The 19,066-nt window shown below is 37.7% G+C and overlaps 1 protein-coding gene across 1 annotated transcript in view; it reads left to right on the forward strand.

Moving 5' to 3' along the window:
* Positions 1–18,863, forward strand: part of wdr18 (WD repeat domain 18) — a 47,808-nt gene extending 28,945 nt beyond the window's left edge. Inside the window, exons 8-10 of the mRNA XM_055165121.1 lie at positions 16,472–16,660; positions 17,724–17,788; positions 17,872–18,863. Of these exons, the coding sequence (XP_055021096.1) occupies positions 16,472–16,660; positions 17,724–17,788; positions 17,872–18,000 (383 nt within the window). The 3' untranslated portion in view covers positions 18,001–18,863. The remainder of the gene's footprint in view (positions 1–16,471; positions 16,661–17,723; positions 17,789–17,871) is intronic.
* The last annotated feature ends 203 nt before the right edge of the window (positions 18,864–19,066 follow it).

Raw genomic sequence — 19,066 nt, forward strand, 5'->3', positions numbered from 1 at the left:
ACCAGAGCGGAGTCTTGCTGTCATGCCACTCCTAACAACTGGCATGCTAACAGTGCACTGGTGTGTGGACTACACTCGCTCCTTATATTTTCCTTTTCATATCTATATCATATTAGTAAGTTCTGTTCTATTTATGAGACTGTAGTAATTTTGACTGCATTTTGTTTAGACATTTTATTACATAACCATACTGTGTTTTTTTTTTTTTTTTTTTAAGAACTGAGCCTCACAACTTGACCAGAGCACTGCACATTCCAGTTTGCAGTGTTTCACCGATTACTTTAATTGTGTGTCCACCCTCTCTTGCTATTTTCCCGATACTGTTGTGCAATCCTCCAGGTGTCCAGTCCCTTTAGACCCCATGTAAACGTTTAGCTTATCTCCTGTAGCTTCTCCCTCTGCAGTGTCTTGGCAGCACGTCTGTCTCTAACACGCTGATGTATGGCGCTTGGACCACTTTTGGACCATTAGTGTAATTCTTGCAGCTTCTGCCAAGCTCCCAATCAATATTTGTAATTGAGTGGGAGATAATTAGCCAGTTTCTATTACCACAACACACTAGAAATCTGCTCGCTTTATGAACATACCTGAACTGTACATTGGAAAGCAAGAGCTGTACTTTCACTATTTAAAATGACAGTTCTTGAATGTTTGATTGATTGTCTTGAGGCTTATTGGTTGTATGGCTTCTTTTTGACTTCCAGTGAATTTAAATTTTTCAATCTTGGCGACTGTCACACTATAATTTTCAGTGCCTGAGTGGCTGGGTTTGATTTAAATCTTTGTTTAAAAGCTTTAGTGGCACTTTTTGCAAATTACGTAACTTGACACTAGGCTTTTGATGAATGGGATCGAATAAAACAATACACTGTTCAAGCATGACTCCCTGACCACTGAAGTGAATGAAACGGATTAACCCCTCATCAGAGCAACTGTTAGCCTGTGACATGTTGCAGAAAGTAAATATTTGTGTGAAAAGAGTGAAAATTAGGTCTCTATGTCAAACAAAGGCCAGCAGTTATTCAAAGTGTGGTCATGTTCAGTCCTGCTTTTAGCAGAGTCTAGTCTAGGTCTAGTTCCAGTGCTAAAACTCTGAACAAAAAAAAAAAAACTAAGATATTTCGACAAACCAACAGAAATGACCTGTTTTGATGGTTAGTGAACAAAAGGGGACAGTACACAAATACTGATGATGCATGAACAAATCTTTTTAAAACAATTTCTCCTTAGTTGAGGTATTGGTATTAAACAAATGTGAAAAAACTCAAATTATGTACAAAACTACAGTCCATAAACTAGTTTGAAAAATGAGGCACAAGTTCTGTTTTTATTTTTGATAGTCTCTTTTTGCACAATTTGTATACTTAACAAAATACCAAATATTAAAATTTTGCAATCTCAAAACAACATTCACAATATTATGAATATATGAATATATCCCCATGTCTTGTGAGTGGCTTTGAATGCAGCATAAATGTGACAGTCTAACTAGAAACTCTTGGTCAAAGTACTAAAATATAATAGTTTTGACATAAACCTGTAATAGTCTATAGTAGTACAGGAGATTGTTTTGTTTATATGTGTATGGCGGTTGGCTTTACTGGACTACCAAAATGGAGAGGAGGTGGTCTTGTTTTAGTGAGGTTTTTTTGTTTTTTTTTTACATTTAAAGTATCATTGTAAAACTTGTCTTGGTCTTGCCAGGCATTTAATTGAATAAAGAGCAGCACATTCTTGGCCAAAAGTTTCAAAGTCACTAAGCTCGTAAACTCAAATGAATTTAAATGTAAATAATACCTTGGCTTTATGTATAATTATAATTTGTCTGTTATTTGTCAGTTTCCATTGCAGAGACTTTCTAAACTGTTAGACTTTGTTCTGACATGAGGTTCGATTCTAAACATATTGAGCCAGCTTTGGGCCAATCTGAACTGTCTCTTTATCGATCAAACATGAAGGAGGGTGTCAGATTGGAACATCACGGCAGGACAATGATCTTGACAGGTGGGGTTAATCGTTCCCTTCGCTCGGCGTCTCATCCCTGTCTCTTTGAATTATTCATCCTCTGTCGTCATGACGACCTGAGCGGTGGTTCATTCACCCGTTGTGATGTTAATGGAGGGGTGTGTCCTTGTCCTCCTTGTCAGTTTGTCGTTCCATGTTTACTTCTCTACCCTGAATGATTGTTGATGAGAGGGGTATTTGACAGGTCAGAGATTTTGGTTAAAGTGCAAATGACAGGTTAGCCTACTCATTTCAGTAAAACATAGTTAACATAATTAAATCTGAAGGTGTTACTGTCTTTTTTCAATTTCTTTTTTTTTGGTGAAGTTTCTAATTTTACTTCCTAGTTGGATGCCACTAGCTTATGGCATACATAGATGTCATTCCATAATTGTTACCTAGCGACCATAATGTCAACAAGGATGAAAATGTATCTAAATCACTCAGTCAGTATGATTAGACTAATAAAAATTAAGGACAACACATTTATTTTGTTAAATAAAGCCTTCCTTGCGCACAAATTGTCAGGGACAAATCATGCATTTGGAGATGGATAGTGCTGATAACACTGACGTACGGATTTCAATATTCACCACTACTTCTTGTATTTTTTTTTTCTACTTTTCTTAACTTTTTTCAACAAACTGCCACCTAACTGATGTAAAACTATGAGAAATGGTACTATCCCACCAAACCAAGTAATAATTAGAAACATGAAAACCTGTCATACGCACTTTAAAGATAGAACAGCTTAAGAGGTAGGATGTCCGCTGATAGTCAAGAGTCAGCACGACCCTGAGAGCTCCAGGAAACTGTTCAGTGGAATGTCTAATCTCCCGAGCTAATGTTGACTTTTAATGAGCACTTTTTAAGGACACATCACTCGGACGCCTGCTCCAAACTCTGCATTTTGGGGAACATTAACCACCTGTGAACACACCTGTCAGGTTTCATTAAGCAGTAAAAGCAATTATGCACTATTAAAATGCCCTGAGTATCCTCAAATTATAATAGCAATGGACAGTCCTTACTGTGCCAAAGATTATGTTTAGGCAGCGTTATCTACAACGTGGACCCCATACAGGAAGATTAGCTGACTCTTGAGTACAGCTATGGATCCTAATAAATCAATACAAGAATGTGCAAGAATTCTAACTTTTTTGATTTTTATGAGAAAAAATTTCTTAAATAAATGGACATGTGCAATTTGGTCTAAATAGTTTGGAGCAAAATATAATTGCATTGCATTGTAACATCTGTGTAATCCCTCAGTCATCCAGGTAGAAAAGAGAAATTCAGTCCAACTGGACAGAAGTTCTTTGATTGAAATTCATCCAAGATGCTGCTTCAGTTCTGGTTAGATTGCTGCTGGACACTGCCTTATATCTGTCTGAAGGGAGGAGCTAACTACACTGAAACTAACACACCTACTTGTTTAGTTTCTGTTAGTGCAGTTCAATAGACCTAGCAGTTTACCTAGGGCAGTTTACATGTAAAAGATTAAATAACTGGCCTGAAAAAAATGTGGCTCAGCAATTAAATTAGTTAAGGATTAAACAGGATTCAGCTGAGGTGAGACAGTTTTTTAGTTTTTAGAGGACATACTCCCCCAAAAATGTGCAGTCTTTGCAATTTATAATCAAGTCAATTCAAATTGTACTTCATTTCAATTCATAATCGTGAAGCATTCGTGCAGCCCTCCTCCACCATGAAAGAATTGTGATGGCTACTCTGTGTGTCTTGGCATAGTTTTCTTTCCCATGAACTTCCCATTTTCCCAAGAACTCAATCATTTTGTGCAGTGTGGTGCCAATAACACTCATTTTCTATTTGACAACCTCAAGTCAAGTTTTAGCTCTCCTTAATATATCGCCTATTATGTCTGCTTTATACTTCAAGATAAAAAGTACTACCTGGAGCAATCTGGACCAATTGAAAATTCAGCCTGCGGGTCACTTTAATATATTACCATAATGTCTTTAATAATGTATGCATATTTAACTTAATCCTTATTATATTTTAGGACTTTGTTATGTGTAGTTGTAGAAGCAGGGATGGCAATTCAAGTTTGATCTCCTACTAAATTATAAAAAAAAATTCCCCTGTGTCAAGATTCCAGTGCTAAAAATTCCCGTATCTGTGTCCTCTGTTCTAAATATATCTCACTTCTATTGTTTGGACCAATCAGTAAGTCGGTTGTGATTTGCCACATTGCACGATAATGTACACCAACAAATCTGATTACAAACCCCCAAATAGGTCTTCCGTAATAGCCCCATAAAGGACAGGAATACAATTAGATAGTGGAAGACATCCTGTTTGCAAGTTTATGTCCTTGTACATTGGATAAAACTGCAGTAGGAAAATCTTAATCTATCTAACAGTAGGGGATGGTATTTTGCTCTTTAATGGTATGCGCTGTGTTCATTTCTATATTATGCTGTCACCCAGGCTTAATGATGAAAAATTCTTCAAAAGAGCTACGTCTTAAAAGACGACAATCTGTATCCACATTGATTTGAGCCACATTTACATGAGTTAGAGAAATCTCGAAGAAAGGCACTGTACAGCTTTGTGAATTTTAAGCACTGCTCTTCAGAGATTAGCAGCAGGTGGTGTCAATCCCCTTTATAAGAGGGCTCGGGGCTGCCAAAACACGCCACCCTCCCCGAGACAGAGGGCACAGTGGACAGTGGCAGTGATGAGATCCCACCAGCTTTAGCTCATAGTACCAGCTCTTATAATCTCCTCATCGTGTTGTCTTCAGTCTTCTTTTCCAAGCTGAGCCAAAATCCGGTCACGTTCCTCTTCTGCATGGTCCATTCCTCCTAATCGTTTCAATTTGATTTATGCCCACAAAGCTCATCTATTATTTTGAAAGGGTCGGGCCACATTTCAGCAGTGGTTTATTCATTTTAGAATTGACCTTGGCGCTTTGTGGACAACTGAAAAGCTTCAAGAGAACAGGATTTAACACAGGTTGACCCCAAGCCTTTTTAACCACTCTGACAATTCCTTCCGTTGCAACCTAATTTTGCGTCTCTGTGCTTTAGTTATCCAGTGTTTGTCTGTCATTTGATTGAAAAATGTGACATGGTTATCACAGCAAACTCTTTACGATCCCATGTGGATTGACTCAGACACTGAGTTGGTAATTGATTCTAGAGGTAATCTGTAGGAATTTAATTTCAGAAGTCCCCAGACAGGAAATGAGTGACAGCAAGGCAGAGTCAGAGCTGGAGGCAGGAATCTACTAAGCATTTAAAAAGTAAAAGTAAAAATGAGAAAAATTAAATAAGATCGGAGCCAAGAAACAAAAATGTTCAAAGCATTTAATACTATCAACTAAAAGCATGTGTGCAGTCAAGGGGGAAAGTAATGAAAGCTTTAGAGTACTGTTACACAATAAAATGTATTTTCTTGGGATGGGAAAAGATCTTGCGAGACAAAATTTCTCACAAGACAAAATTTCTCACAAGACTCCGCACTTGTGAGAAAAATTACCTTAAGAGATTTCCCCCCCTGTTTTTACATTTGGATTGCTCTGAAGGTTGGAGGTGTGAATCCCGCTCTCAACATAAACATCATTGGTTAAGTGGTCAGATCTACTGACTCACAGGTTGGTGGTTCGATTACAGCTCTCACAGATGAATGCTAGCGTTATGTGCTTGAGTAAGACACTTTACCCACCAGTATCTGTGTACACTGGTGTATGAATGTGTGTGTGTGAATGGGTGAGTGGTTCCTTGCTGCAAAGCACTTTGAGTACCTTGAAAGTGGAAAAGTGCTATATGTGACCATTTCTTGAAATGCTAGTCCCAAAAAGTGCTATAATGAAATAAACTAAATCTAAAATATTGAAAATTGTGAACTGAACCACACTATTCATTATAAATTATGTCAAAATCTCATTTTCGTGGACCCAATCTTGTGGTTTTTTTTTAATTGTGCCTCATCCCACCCCAAATAGTACCCAATTATGAATAAAACTGGTGTCTGATAACTACTTCGAAACATGCAATATTAATAAAAAGTGTAACCGAATAATTCTAATTGAGTCCTACCCACCTTTTGCAGTGTGAGGCTGAAGGTTGCAGTAAATCTCCTCCCACTCGTCAGGTTCTTTGAGCTTTTGGCTGAGGTTGGCGTGAAATGGGGCTGGCAGAGCGTCACCTCGTCAGCGCGCTCCTCGCCTCCTGATTCACTGATTGAAGGCGGTGTTCTTCTTTTCGCTTCGTCTTTGTGTGCTCGCTCTGATAAGCTGCACATCAGGATTTGTTTTTTGGTCAAAGAATAGGAATTTCTTTTTTTTTTTTTTTTTTTTTTTTTTACAAAGAGATTGAAGCGAAGGCTGGTAGATTAAAGTGGCAGTTCTTAGGTCACTGTAGAAGATTAGGGGTTATTGCTTTGGGATTTTGCACACTGACTGTTGCAGGATTTGAGTGCACTGCTGACTACGCATGGGTTAAATTAGGACTCATTTACTCCACACACTGGTTCATCTGAGATCTCACTGGGCTATTTTGCCATTTGACCAGCATGCTTATTTTGGCACAAATTAGCCACTGTACCTGATTTTTACAGTCCTCAAAATGTGAAAAACAAAACTAGTGGTCCAAACATATTCCTCACTTTCCTATCACATTTCTAACATCCTAAATATTCACTGCAATGAGTTTATAAGTTATTTTCATAGGCCAGAACAGAGTTTTGCCACCACTCTAAACACTAGGGGCGCTATGATTCTGGCGATATATCCTGATATATACAAGTGAATAATGAAGTATCACGAAATGTATCACTCAGTCCATTTTTTTTTCTTGCTTGTACAATGTATCTGTACTAGTTTTGCATTTAGATGGAAAAAAAAATCTGGTACAAACACTTAACTATAACTTTCCCCCCTCTTTTTAACTTTAGTGTGTATTGTGTGTTGTGTAGGCACTTGAATCTCAAGCAGCAAATGTTGAGTGACAGCTGTTTCCACTTCAAGTTGCTTTGTCATGGCCCCTGTGTTAATTAAACCAGTGCCAAGAATAGACAGTTAATGTCATCTTATCAGCACAATCTTGCACATGACAATTATAATTACCACAAAGACAAGATATTCATTGTGTAATGAGGAGATGTATTACCAAGCCTTCAGACTTTAGCATATCAATTTGTACTTCCAATGTGGCTTTAACAACTTTTGTGCACATCAATATTGTAAATGTTCACTTAAACATCAGTTAGATTAAATGATGTTGATAACTATAAGACCAAATCACTGATCTCGCAGACTACAACAGTACATTGAAATCCAAAGTGTTAATCAAAGGAGACCAGACTGTTGTACCAGCTGGTGGGGCTTTGTAACTGTTGGATCGCTTTCACATACTGATTGATTGAGCATTGATCAGAAGGTATTGATGGAGTGATAATGAGTTGGCTTTTCTCGAGAGGAAACTTAACATCTCTGTCTTAACTTAATCTTCCAGTGAAACAAATTATTTCTCTCCTGACAACTTAAGAGGTTTTCACAAGACAAGCCCCTTAAATTCAATTTGGAGAGTGTGGCTCGGCACCACCGTTTCACACAGAAGCGAGGAGAGAGGTCGTCCAGCTTTGTGTTGGCTGTCAGCTGGGATTTTTGTGTGAATATAAATAAATAAGCAGCTCCAGGAGTCCTGTTGGAGACACCCTGGTTAGCGTCAGCAGACAGAGGATGAAGACCAAACAGACATGTCTTTAACAGGCAGAATACGTTTCAGCTACAGTTGAATTGCAAAATGATAAAACATTCAAGTGACCTACTTTAGGAAACTGGCCAGTCACATGGTGATTTAACATTTTAGGAACTTCGGATTTTCTTCAGCATTTGTGGATTTTAAATGTGTCAACAGTAAAAAATAATCCTTGCCCTATTTTAACAATCTTAACTACATATACTAGACTATTATACAATTATACTATACTATATTATTAAAATGTCTAAAAATAGTTTACAATTTCAGAATTTTTATTCATATATACACTTTATTTGTAAATATTTGATTTATTTAGAAGCCCTCAGTCACCTTATTTCAACCTTAATAGTTGGTCATATATTTCTAGTTTGTATTATCATTTGACTAGTCGAGTAGTCAGCAATAATATTTTCAATTGCTAAAAATCATTAGCTGCAGCCCTACTATTTTAAAACTGATTGCACTGTCACAGCAATGGAGATCTTAATTTCCAAGAATATTCTAACATAATGCTTTGAGTTGTGTTGTATTTTAGAATAGATCCGCTCATTGTTGAAATTGTAGTACAAACTAGGTATCAACCGTTATATCCAAATCATAATGAGCCAACAACTACCAGTAGTAGAAAATATCCTTTTAACACACTGGGATTCCAATATCTCCAGTTGCAAAGTCATGTTCCCTTTCAGACATTATCAGACCACCTTGTGACCTTCATTGCTTCAAATCCACCGCTTATTTCCATTCAGCCGCCACAAATATCGGGAAAGCACGGCCCAGACTGAAGCCGCTTTAATAATTCACCGACAGATCTGACGAAGAGCGTTTTTCGGGAAAGTATCAAGTTCTCTACAGCTAGTTTACAATGTTCTGCTCTGTGGTCTGGAGTCTTGTACAGAGCTGTGTGTGTTCTGTCAGTTTTAATCTAACAAAGATTTTGTCAAAACTTTTTCACCTGAATAATTTTTTTACTTTACTTTTCTGGAATTTAACAGGAAACTAAAAGTTTTCTGTTTGGAAGCGGGTGAATCTTTTATAGTCCTGTCTTCCTTGTTGGCAAATTTGTCACGCTTGATTACATTTTTTCACCTATGTTGTCCTGTTTGACTGGGAAGCTGCTAAAACATTGATAACTTTTCCTACTTGGCCCATCAGTGTATCGATTAGAAAACCTCAGATTGCAGGTAAAGGGTATTTGAAATTTTTACAAACATGGTCTAAGACATGTAAGTGGCTTTATGTTTATGTTGCTGTTTTATCCTGTACAGATATATTGCAAAAGAAGTTCTTGGGGTGGTAATGAGACCACCTACTGTTTGCATTTAATTATAAAACGTGTTGTTGTCCAAGAGTCAGGGACTGTGCTGTTAGCATGCTAGTTTGTGTTAGTATTACCATGATGGAAAAAAAAATATTTCTGGTCTCTGAAAGGTTTGCAAAGAGAATAATTAGGATGCTAGGAATGCTTTTGGAAAGTGGGAAATAACTTTGGACAGCTGCAAACTGTTTAAATTGAAATTTGGAGTTATTTTTTCATGTTTTGAAGACAGTACCAATCATTACAGCTCCTTTTAACTAATTTGAGAAAGCGCTTGCCATGTATCGCTAGCCATCTGAAACAAAATGAATAGCTTTGCTTGAAGATCCACTCTTTCATTCCATTAGTTCTCCAATTTCCAACCTTGATTGCAATAGTGAATAAGTTTGCTGTGTGTGCACATTTGCTCCTGGCACTTTTTTTTTTTTGCAAGATATCTGAGCTTCCAGGCATGTTTCTTACCCCTATGGACCCCCCCCCCCCTTTTTTTTTTTTTTCACCAGCACACAGAAATGTTATGTGCTGGGCCAGTGGTGAATGTAAGCAGACTCCATGGACCCAATAAGCCAGCAGCAAAGGGTTATCCTCAGTGGACAGGAGTCAGCAGACCACCGTCACATGAAAGAGAAGACACCACTATGGGGGATTGTGAGATCTACATTTTGGCCGGGAGAAGATTGTCAGTTTGAGAGAGAAGTGATAGAGGTGGTCTTTGGGGAAATCCAGAGACCCAGATTAAACCGAGGAGGTGGATTTAGACAAAATCTCTTTAACCTCGCTGGGTTAATGGACCACTAGTAATTATCCACTTTCGCCACTACTGGAGCTTGACAAGTCTGCCCTCTGTGATATGTCAAGAGTCATCCAAAAAAGCTGCTGAGTGAATGTCCACACTTTTACAATATTATGTAATATAGCCCAAATGATGCTCAATGTGGGGTCTGTCACCTGCTTGTCTCCATCGCGATGTAGATAGTTACGTATTATGGCATTAAACTTGTCTAACTTGCGTTTATTCAAAGACACGTGTTTTCATTGGCAATATAAATACCCTAAAAGCTTTGCAATCTAACAGTGAGCCTTGCCTCCAATTTGATCTGTAACGTGGCCCTGTGGCATCACCTTCTTGTCACTGTAGAGATAAGAAGAAAAGATGTTTAATGCCATACTTTGGAACATTCTACCTAAAGCAAGGCTTTCTCTGTGGAGATGAGCATGTGGTGCACTGTCCCCTGGAACATTAGTGCACCTTTAATAGAGTTGGGAAGACCGAAAACAAAAGAAATTTAGATGTTACTGTGCAGGATATTGCTGTAATAAAATGTTGATGCAATATGCTAATCCATGGAAAGCTTCCAAATGTAATTGTCAAACTGTTTAACCCAACAGAAAGTAATTATAAAATGCCATTTGGTCTGTGAACATAACCCGTTCAGAGCTTGTAAAATATTATGGATGCACTGCAAGCGGATCACAATTGCTGTTGCTTTGAGGACAATATTTGCGATGTATTGTGCAGCCCCATGATTTTATGCATTTGGTTTAAAGCCGTCCAACTGTGCTCCCAAAATTGCAATCTGATGTTTGGATTATAGATGAATCCACATTAATTCGGTTGAAGTTAAGTCTCAAAGGCCTGAGCTGACTTGAAAAGAATGGAAATCCAGGTGAAATGTGCCATGGCTTCAGCAGGCTGCATATCGGCTTGTTTGGGCACAGACACAGGGGATGTCCACACGCTCTGTAGGGGGAGCACTAATACAATTCCCTGTTTTCACTGTAAAATGGGCTCCGGTTCTGATCACGCTCAGGTGCCTCTAATAACACACCACGTGCATTTGAATGAGCATTGATTATCATTAGCCAAAGTGGTCTCCAACAGGCCCTCTCCCAACAGGCCTCATGCTGCTCTTTACCTGCTACTATTACACATTTCAGTTTGGATTACGGTTTATTATACATCACAGCTGTGAACTAGTGCTGGTATATGGGCATTTTTAAATGATCACTATTACAGGAATAAAATTTGAAATATGTACCGTATTTTCTGCACTATATGGCGTACTTAAAAGCCTTTAATTTCATTAAAAAAATGTCTGCGCGCCTTATAATCCAGAATGTCTTATATATGAATTTATTCGGGTGTCTTAGTATGACATTAGTAAACTACAAAGCCGCACCACTTGCAGCATTATGGCTACCATAGTCAGGAGCATCGCGGAGTAATACATACTGTGATTCCTTTTTAATATCAAAATGCCACCTGTCAAGAGACACGCTTACAACGCCAGCTTTAAACTCAAGGCTATTATAAAGTTAAACTGCGGGCTGCATGGGAGCAGTGGATGAGAGAAGGTGAACACACATTCACCAAGACAGCGCTGAGTGACTTTTGCCACGATCTGCCAATGGATCGCGGATGCCTGGGCTAAGGTATCAGTATCAACTCTGGTCCGAGCTTTCACGAAGACCGGAATCATCACTGAACTGCCAGGTAACAGTAATGACACTGAGTCGGATAATGACAAGAGGGATGCGGGCATGCTGGATGCCGTAATCGCCCAACTGTTTGAATACGCTAACAATTTAGTACTCTCTGTTTTTTTTTTACACTTTACAATTGAACAAAGTTGCGAGTTATTCTGAACGCGTTAAATAAAGTTTGACTGACTTATCTAACTGTTGTTTCGTTTAATGCGCCTTATAGTCCGGTGCGGTTTATATGTGAAAAAAGTTCGAAAATAGACCATTCAATGACAGTGCGCCTTATAATCCAGAGCACCCTATAGTGCGGAAAATACATTAACTAAAGAGTTATTAGGTACAAAAATATAAGTATGTTGTTACCCTGTTAGATAAAATAAAATATGATTTTAAGAAAGTTTGAATGTTTAGGACTAGTACGGACATCTGTATTAGGTCGTAGGGTTGGGTGATACTGACAAAAATAAATTTTTATATTATCAGACGATATTCTCAATATTTTAATTCAATGCTTTCCTGTAATGGAGGAGACTGGGGTTCCCTTTCCTCATAGTCAAACTTGATCATAGTTTTAAAACAAGCTGAGCAATATAACTGTAAATATTATACATTTCATAAATGACAAAAAAACAAAAAAATTGATTTAAGTAATTTCCCTTGTGCAGGAAGTTTGTCTTATTCATTATATTGTGAGCCTCGAGTTTGTGCATCCAAACATCAATTGTGAGACTTTGTTGTGATGCTGATTGTCTGCGTCAGCTGTAGTCAAACTCCCGCTAGACGTGATGGGTTTCCTTGGCATTCCTTTTAACCTGAGTCGTCACGACAGCAGACAGATGGGTGTGTCCCTCTGCTCAGTGTCTGGTCCTGATGTTCAAATCGCTGTGGGCAGGTGTGAAAAGTCTGTCTCTTATTTAAAGCAAACACCTGAGACACAGGAGCAGGGGAAACTTTATGGGAGAGGATGTCCATCTGTTCTCTGGCCCTCAGTCAACAGGGAGCAGGCAGCGTGGGGCTCTGATATACAGGCTGTTTGTGCTCCTCTGACACTAATGCAGCCATAAAAGATCAGACGTCTGGTGCAAAAGTTGAAGTGCGGCGTGTCTGCAGAGTAAACATGAAGCATGATCCACCGTTTGTCATCTGGGTTCAAAATAACTCTAGACCCCAAACTATGATTATATAGTAAACGTCTGTGCTATGCAGGGCCTTAAACTATCATTTTAAAGGAGACGTATAGAAAAGTCTGCTGTAAAACATGTTCAAATAGTGTTCCCTCATCTTTAGTTTACTAAAATCATAGTTTCATTTATTCATGTTTGGAGTGGGCTCTATACCAAAAATCTTGTGAGCTTTAAGCCAGAATGTTACTTAATCAAAAGTATACCTGGAGTTGTTTTGTTTTGTTCACATATTCTGGACTATTACGGTGCCCACATCTTCACAGCTCAAAATGCTTTGCACCACCATGTGATGTAATCAAGTGTTAGTTTTAAAGTAACATCTATTTTAGACCTCAGTTGAACTGATGTACTCTACAATACACTAGAATAACCATAAGCTGCAGAATAAAAGAATACTTTTGTTTTACCCTTTGTTCAGTTGAAATTGCCATAAAAAGTCTTCAACATCAGCTGGTGTACTGATTTTTGGCAATTCCAGGACTGAAAGTATTCAAATCACTCTGGTGAAGATGTATCGAGTTTAAAAACCCAGGGGAACGCTTCTTGTATTATCAATCAGTGACATCACAAGAAGCAACTGTGTGCGAGTTTGTTGGAAAGAAGAACTCAAAGAATGAAATGAAACAAAACACAACTCTGGTATTTTTTGATGAGGAAACCACATTATAACATAAAAAAAATACATGATGAGGGCACTTTAAGAGGTAACTAAAATAATCTGCTTCTTCCAAAAGTTCACCTTTCATTGCAATTGGTTAAATCCATGTGTCACTCACTTGGATGAGGCTGACCAACTGGAGGTGTGTGTTTATTTGAGCATGGAGTTGCAAGTGAAAATTTGTGAATTACACTGGACTTTCACCATAATGGCATACCGTCACAGTAATGAGATCATTCTTTGAATTTTATCACCATTTTGCCCAGTCCTAATTCAGGCATGTTGAAATGATCGTATTTGAGGCTAGAGTTGTCAGCAAATTTCAGTGGTGTTTTTATCATTAAAGATTTTTACAGCATTTTTCCCCATGTATTTGAGCAAAATGTCTTGCCACAGTACATCCAATTAATAAGTAGGCCCTGAAAGTTGTGAAAAGCACTTATAAATTAATTGCGATGAATAATTACGATACTTAAATTAATAAAAGGAGCTGTGGTCCTCACTTAAGTTATTTTAAATCAATATTACACTATGCATTCTGTTAATTGTACAATCATGTGTTTATTAATACTGGAAAATTATGAATATTTTAATACTCATGCAGTTTGGTAATGTGTAATCAATAGTAAAGTTTTAGATGGTGGTTAAATTGACTTGTATGAGACTGTGTCTGGCTTTAGTCTCTTATCCCCTCTCCTTCCTTCTGCCCTGTTATGGCTGGGCTCTGTTATGAAATATAAAAGCACAAAAACTGCCCAAAGCCAATGGTAAAAAGACCAGAACATAGCATCTCTTAAAGGGAAAGTATACTCTATGGTGTCTCTGATTCATTTTTATTATCAACGCTTGTGCTACTCAATAAAAGATAATAAAGAGGTTATATAGGGATACAATATACACGGTTATATGGAAAAGACAAAATATTCTTTCGAAAGGTGTGTTGTGTAACATGTCTGTTGACGGGTCCGTCACCTGCTTCTCCATGGAGATGTGCCCCAAATGTTCAACAGTATGACCATAAACTTATGAATCTTCACGGAGACTTGCTAGCCAAATTACAGGTCAGATTTATGGAGAGGAGCCCCCACTCACAGTAACAATGTTTAATATTTTGGAGCAATAAATAACACCTGTAGTTGAATAAATTCAAAATAGTCTAGTTCAATACCAAAGTGTGGACAATTTAAACCAAAGCCAGACAAAACAAGTTGCAGACTAACTCCAGAAAAGTTACACAGTGCCTCTTTAAGTGAAACAGATTGATTAAATGTGTTGGTGAAAATAATACGAGCTGTAATTCTGTATTCTAGAGTTGTAGCGTGAGCCTTGAACCCCCTGTTATATATGCATTAAGCAGTATTGTTCAAAGCAAGACTGATTGTTGCTTAGGGCTGCAAGATTAATCGCAGTCAAATCAGAATTGCACTTTGAATGTTTGCAATTAGTGAAGGCTGCAATAAATAAATAAAATGAAATGCTGTCTGTGCACAATAAAATATCTCTTATGTACTTTTGAGCTATACACGCATATTCTGAAGTGCATGTCGTCCCTGTAGTTTAGGTAAATAAATAGGAAATGGAGTTGTCACAATATGACTGTTCTGATACAGCTCAAGATCCATTTTAAAGCTATTCAGGAAAGGTTCATTTCTGTTCTGTTCTGTGAATTTGTTAGTATCAGTACCTGCACAAATGTATAGTTTCAATACTAGTTTAAAATATTGATTAATATCTGATTTTCAATACTTCTGACAACCCTCATTTTGAAATCTAATCGCCATTTTGCTTTTTTGTCAAATATTTTAATACAATTGTCCAGCCCTTTTTGGTATTGTGGAAAGTCTAATGAAATTATCAAAACAATATTTATGTGTTACCAATTACAAAAAAAATCATATTTATACTAGAAGAATTTGATTTCCCTGGATTAAAATGTCTTCATATAGATATTTTGTTAAGACAGTGATTGGTAGATGAAAACGCCACACTAAATCCAGCCTGGATCTCCATGTAGTGACAGATAACCAGGTTAACAGGTTTGAGCTGTTGAATTCTCTGGAGAATTGCCTGTCCCAGTGCTGCAGCCTGCTCTGGCGCCAGCTCATTCCCCCTTTTTCAGGTTATTTCAGGTTACAAATTGAAGAGTTTCCTCTCACTTTGATCTGTTGGCTGCCTCCAGGCTCCTGCTCAGCTCCGTCCTCCTCATTCAGCCCTGATGTCATAAATCAGCTGATCCGTGTGTTCATGTGTAGGTACAGGAAGCCAGGGGAAGACTTCAGAATAACTAGACTAAAGACTATTCAATATTGATAATCTCTTGTGTCGTTCATGAACTGAATGAAGTCTTTGTTCATGCTTTATTAAGGCTAATTCAGGTGTACTCATTAAAAAGTGTCAAAATATCTTCTAAACTACGTTGAAGTCATTCAGGCAGACTGAATTTCAGGTTTCTAAAAATAGTCATGTGAACTTGTGTTGAACTTGGAGCATGATTTGTGTTTTTCTTCACAGTGCATTTTTTTAAATTTCTGGAAAGAATTCAAATTAATTTAACAATTGTACTTGCTGACAGGCTATACTTTTCATTAACATAATTAAATACACTTTGTCTCACATATTAAGCACAAAATTTTGTATAATGTAACTGCACTTCCAATTTAGATAGAAGCTACAATAGGCACAAGCTGATTATGAATTGCAAGCCTACTGTTTAATCTCTCACCTCAAAATATTTGTAATTAAGATGATGATCTTACAGTATTTTTAGTTTTCAGTATAAAGTAGTATACCAAAAAACTAAATTCTAATAATATTAATATAATGCAAACAATCCCCTCCAACCACCACCAACTCTCACGCACATACTATTTTCATACTACTAGGCAAGAGTAAAATGTTTATCCTAAGGACACAACAACAGAACTTGGTCCAAACAGGAATCGATCTTTCAACCTTCAACCACTGAACCACCATTGCCCCTACAGTGACGATCATCCTTTTGTTTATTTACACTGACCCCAGTCTCTACAGTCCAGTTAATTCAGTGTGTCTTTCTAAACCACTTGGTCACACCTCCTGTCCTTTCTAATTCCAGGTCCAGTGACTAATGCGATGATCATGCTGGCCCCTGCCAACATGTTCCTGCCAGACAGTCGCCCGGCGCTGCCCCTGCCTCGCTTCAGTCGCCACGTGCATGGCAGCGAAGGGGATGCCAGCGAGTCCGGGGAGCTCTGTGTGCGCCTGGGGCTCTACACAGGTATGAAACCCAGTCAACTCAGCAAGGGTTAAAGAGGTGAAACAGAAGGGGAAAGGCTGGATTTAAAGGATCTATTTTACACTTGCCTAATATTATTTAATTCACACACGTTTAACACACAAACCCTGCATATTTAGGTTGAGTTCTAAATATGCAGGGTTTGTGTTTTCTGTTCCCCCTTGTGATGTCATGTAGTAATACATGAAATGCTCCATTATTCCATACACCTTCACTAGAATCATTTGGAAAATTTCAGCCCTGGGATTACTGGACAAAAGGTAAGAGGTACCTGTTAACATGAAAACTACCGCTACATGACATCACAGGGTGGAACAGAGCATTTTGAGCTTTGGAGATGTTGGCAGTCTACTCAAACATGTGTGAATGAAACAAAAATCCCCGTGTCTGGGTGGGTTTCTTCCGTGCACTCCGGTTTCCCCCATCAACCCAAAACATGCACCATAGGTTAAATCCTCCAGCTAAGCTACCTGACCAAGCCTAGCAACAAGATCAAAGAGATAAGTCCCCGGGCGCCCCATGTACTGCCCACTGCTCCTGAAAGGATGGGTGAAATGTAGAGGAGAATTTCCCTACAGGGATAATAAAAAGTACTACAAAAAAATAAACTCAACTCCAGGTATGTTTTTGGTGAGGTAACAACACTATAACATGGCTTAAAGCTCACAAGAGTCTGTTTTCCTTAATAACATAATAGCAATAACATCTCCACAGAAACAAAATTAAATCAAATCTTTAGGCATAAGATATTACTAAAACATAACTTAATTGTATTATATTCTTTCAAGGGGTTGTCACTCTGTCTGTGTGAATGTTTTTGTTTATTTGTGTGAATCCTTTGACTAGTCCAATACTCATTAAATCACCAATTAGTTTCATCCCTAGTAGTAACTTGATGTTGAATAGATTTAGCTCAATGATCAGGGGGACTGGAGGTGGGTAAAGAGTAGTAGTTTTTATCATAGATGTCCTCCAGCATAGTTTGTACCCAGGGTCCAAAATTTCATGCATGGGGGAAAAAAGTGAGAGCGCTCCATTCATTTAACAATATGTATGTATGTGTTTTAGGAAGATGATGAGACTTACCTACAGAAAGCAGCTAAACTCAATTCTTTAATGAATGCTGTCACAGATAAGGTAGGTCCTCACACTTTGGCATTTATTGTTACATTTAAAGATGATTCCCTGTAATTTAACGTAATATAATTTCTTGTGTTCAGTCGGTGTTTGGTGACGGTGAGAACACAAAAGTCCGAGTGGCCGAGCTGGAGGAAGAGGTTCAGACTCTGAAGAAGGTCAATAAAGATCTGTATGATTTTTCCACACAGCTGCTCACCAAACCTACATAAAAATACACATTTCGTTGTAATATACACAACCTCATAAACACAACACACGAGTAGAGGTGGGCAATATATTGAATTATGAGTAACACAAAGGTTTACAACATTTTTTACATCAGTTAAAGCTTGGGATCGTGCCATCACACATCATTTTCAGTTAGACTAAAATCTTATAAAGAAGCATTTTATGGATCTAAATTATTCCCTGACTCATTTTTAGTTTTTCCTCGAGCGATCCAAAAAAGAAGGAGCCACTGTCTGCATGAATGTTGATGTATTTTAGTAAAGTGCTAAATACTAAACATAGCGTTCATTCAAAAGTATTCTGACATTATAATGTGAAGAATAAACTTAAAATAAACCAATAGTAATACAGCAGCTTATAGGGCTCAGAGATTTTTGAGCACTGTTGTGGCTAATGTATCTCTGTTGACGCTTTGCACTGCTGCTACAAAATGCCGAATTTTGTCAATAACAGTTGCTTTTTAGACATTCAGTCCCGACCTCTATGTAGTTTATTATTAAAACTATATCAAAATGCAGCAAAAATGGAACAAACTTCTCTTGTAATCATTCAAAATGGGGGGTTTCCTTTACTTCTATGGGTAATTTTGAAGTCCTACAAATATATTAAATAGCATGTTTTACCATCTTTCTGTTTGGTTGCCAGAATATTTTCATATGTTATCGCTATATATACTCAAACACATTCTTTTTTGTCTATATTGCCCACTCCTACACACATATACGTCATTGTATTTACTGTATAACTGAACCGTGCAACTTGACGGAAATCTCTCATTCTTTTGTCTGTTGTTTTTTTTTGTTACAATTCCTTTTGATAAAAAATAAAATGACCTGGTTTTCAACTTTTGTCTTATCTGATTTTGATTTACAGTTTTCGATCATTCTAAAAATCTTTTGCTTGCATCAGTTTAATCTTTCTCAATTTGATCTTCCAAACAAAATGTGATGTAATATTTATATTCATGTCATCAACATTCCCTGGGGGTGTGATGTTAACTGTAAGGATGCTCTGTCTGAGGCTGGTTAGACTTTTAATGTGAGCTTT

The sequence above is a fragment of the Boleophthalmus pectinirostris genome, unplaced genomic scaffold (assembly GCF_026225935.1).
Source record: "Boleophthalmus pectinirostris isolate CB_2022bp ecotype Guang Dong unplaced genomic scaffold, ASM2622593v1 HiC_scaffold_7, whole genome shotgun sequence".
Lineage (NCBI taxonomy): Eukaryota > Metazoa > Chordata > Actinopteri > Gobiiformes > Gobiidae > Boleophthalmus > Boleophthalmus pectinirostris.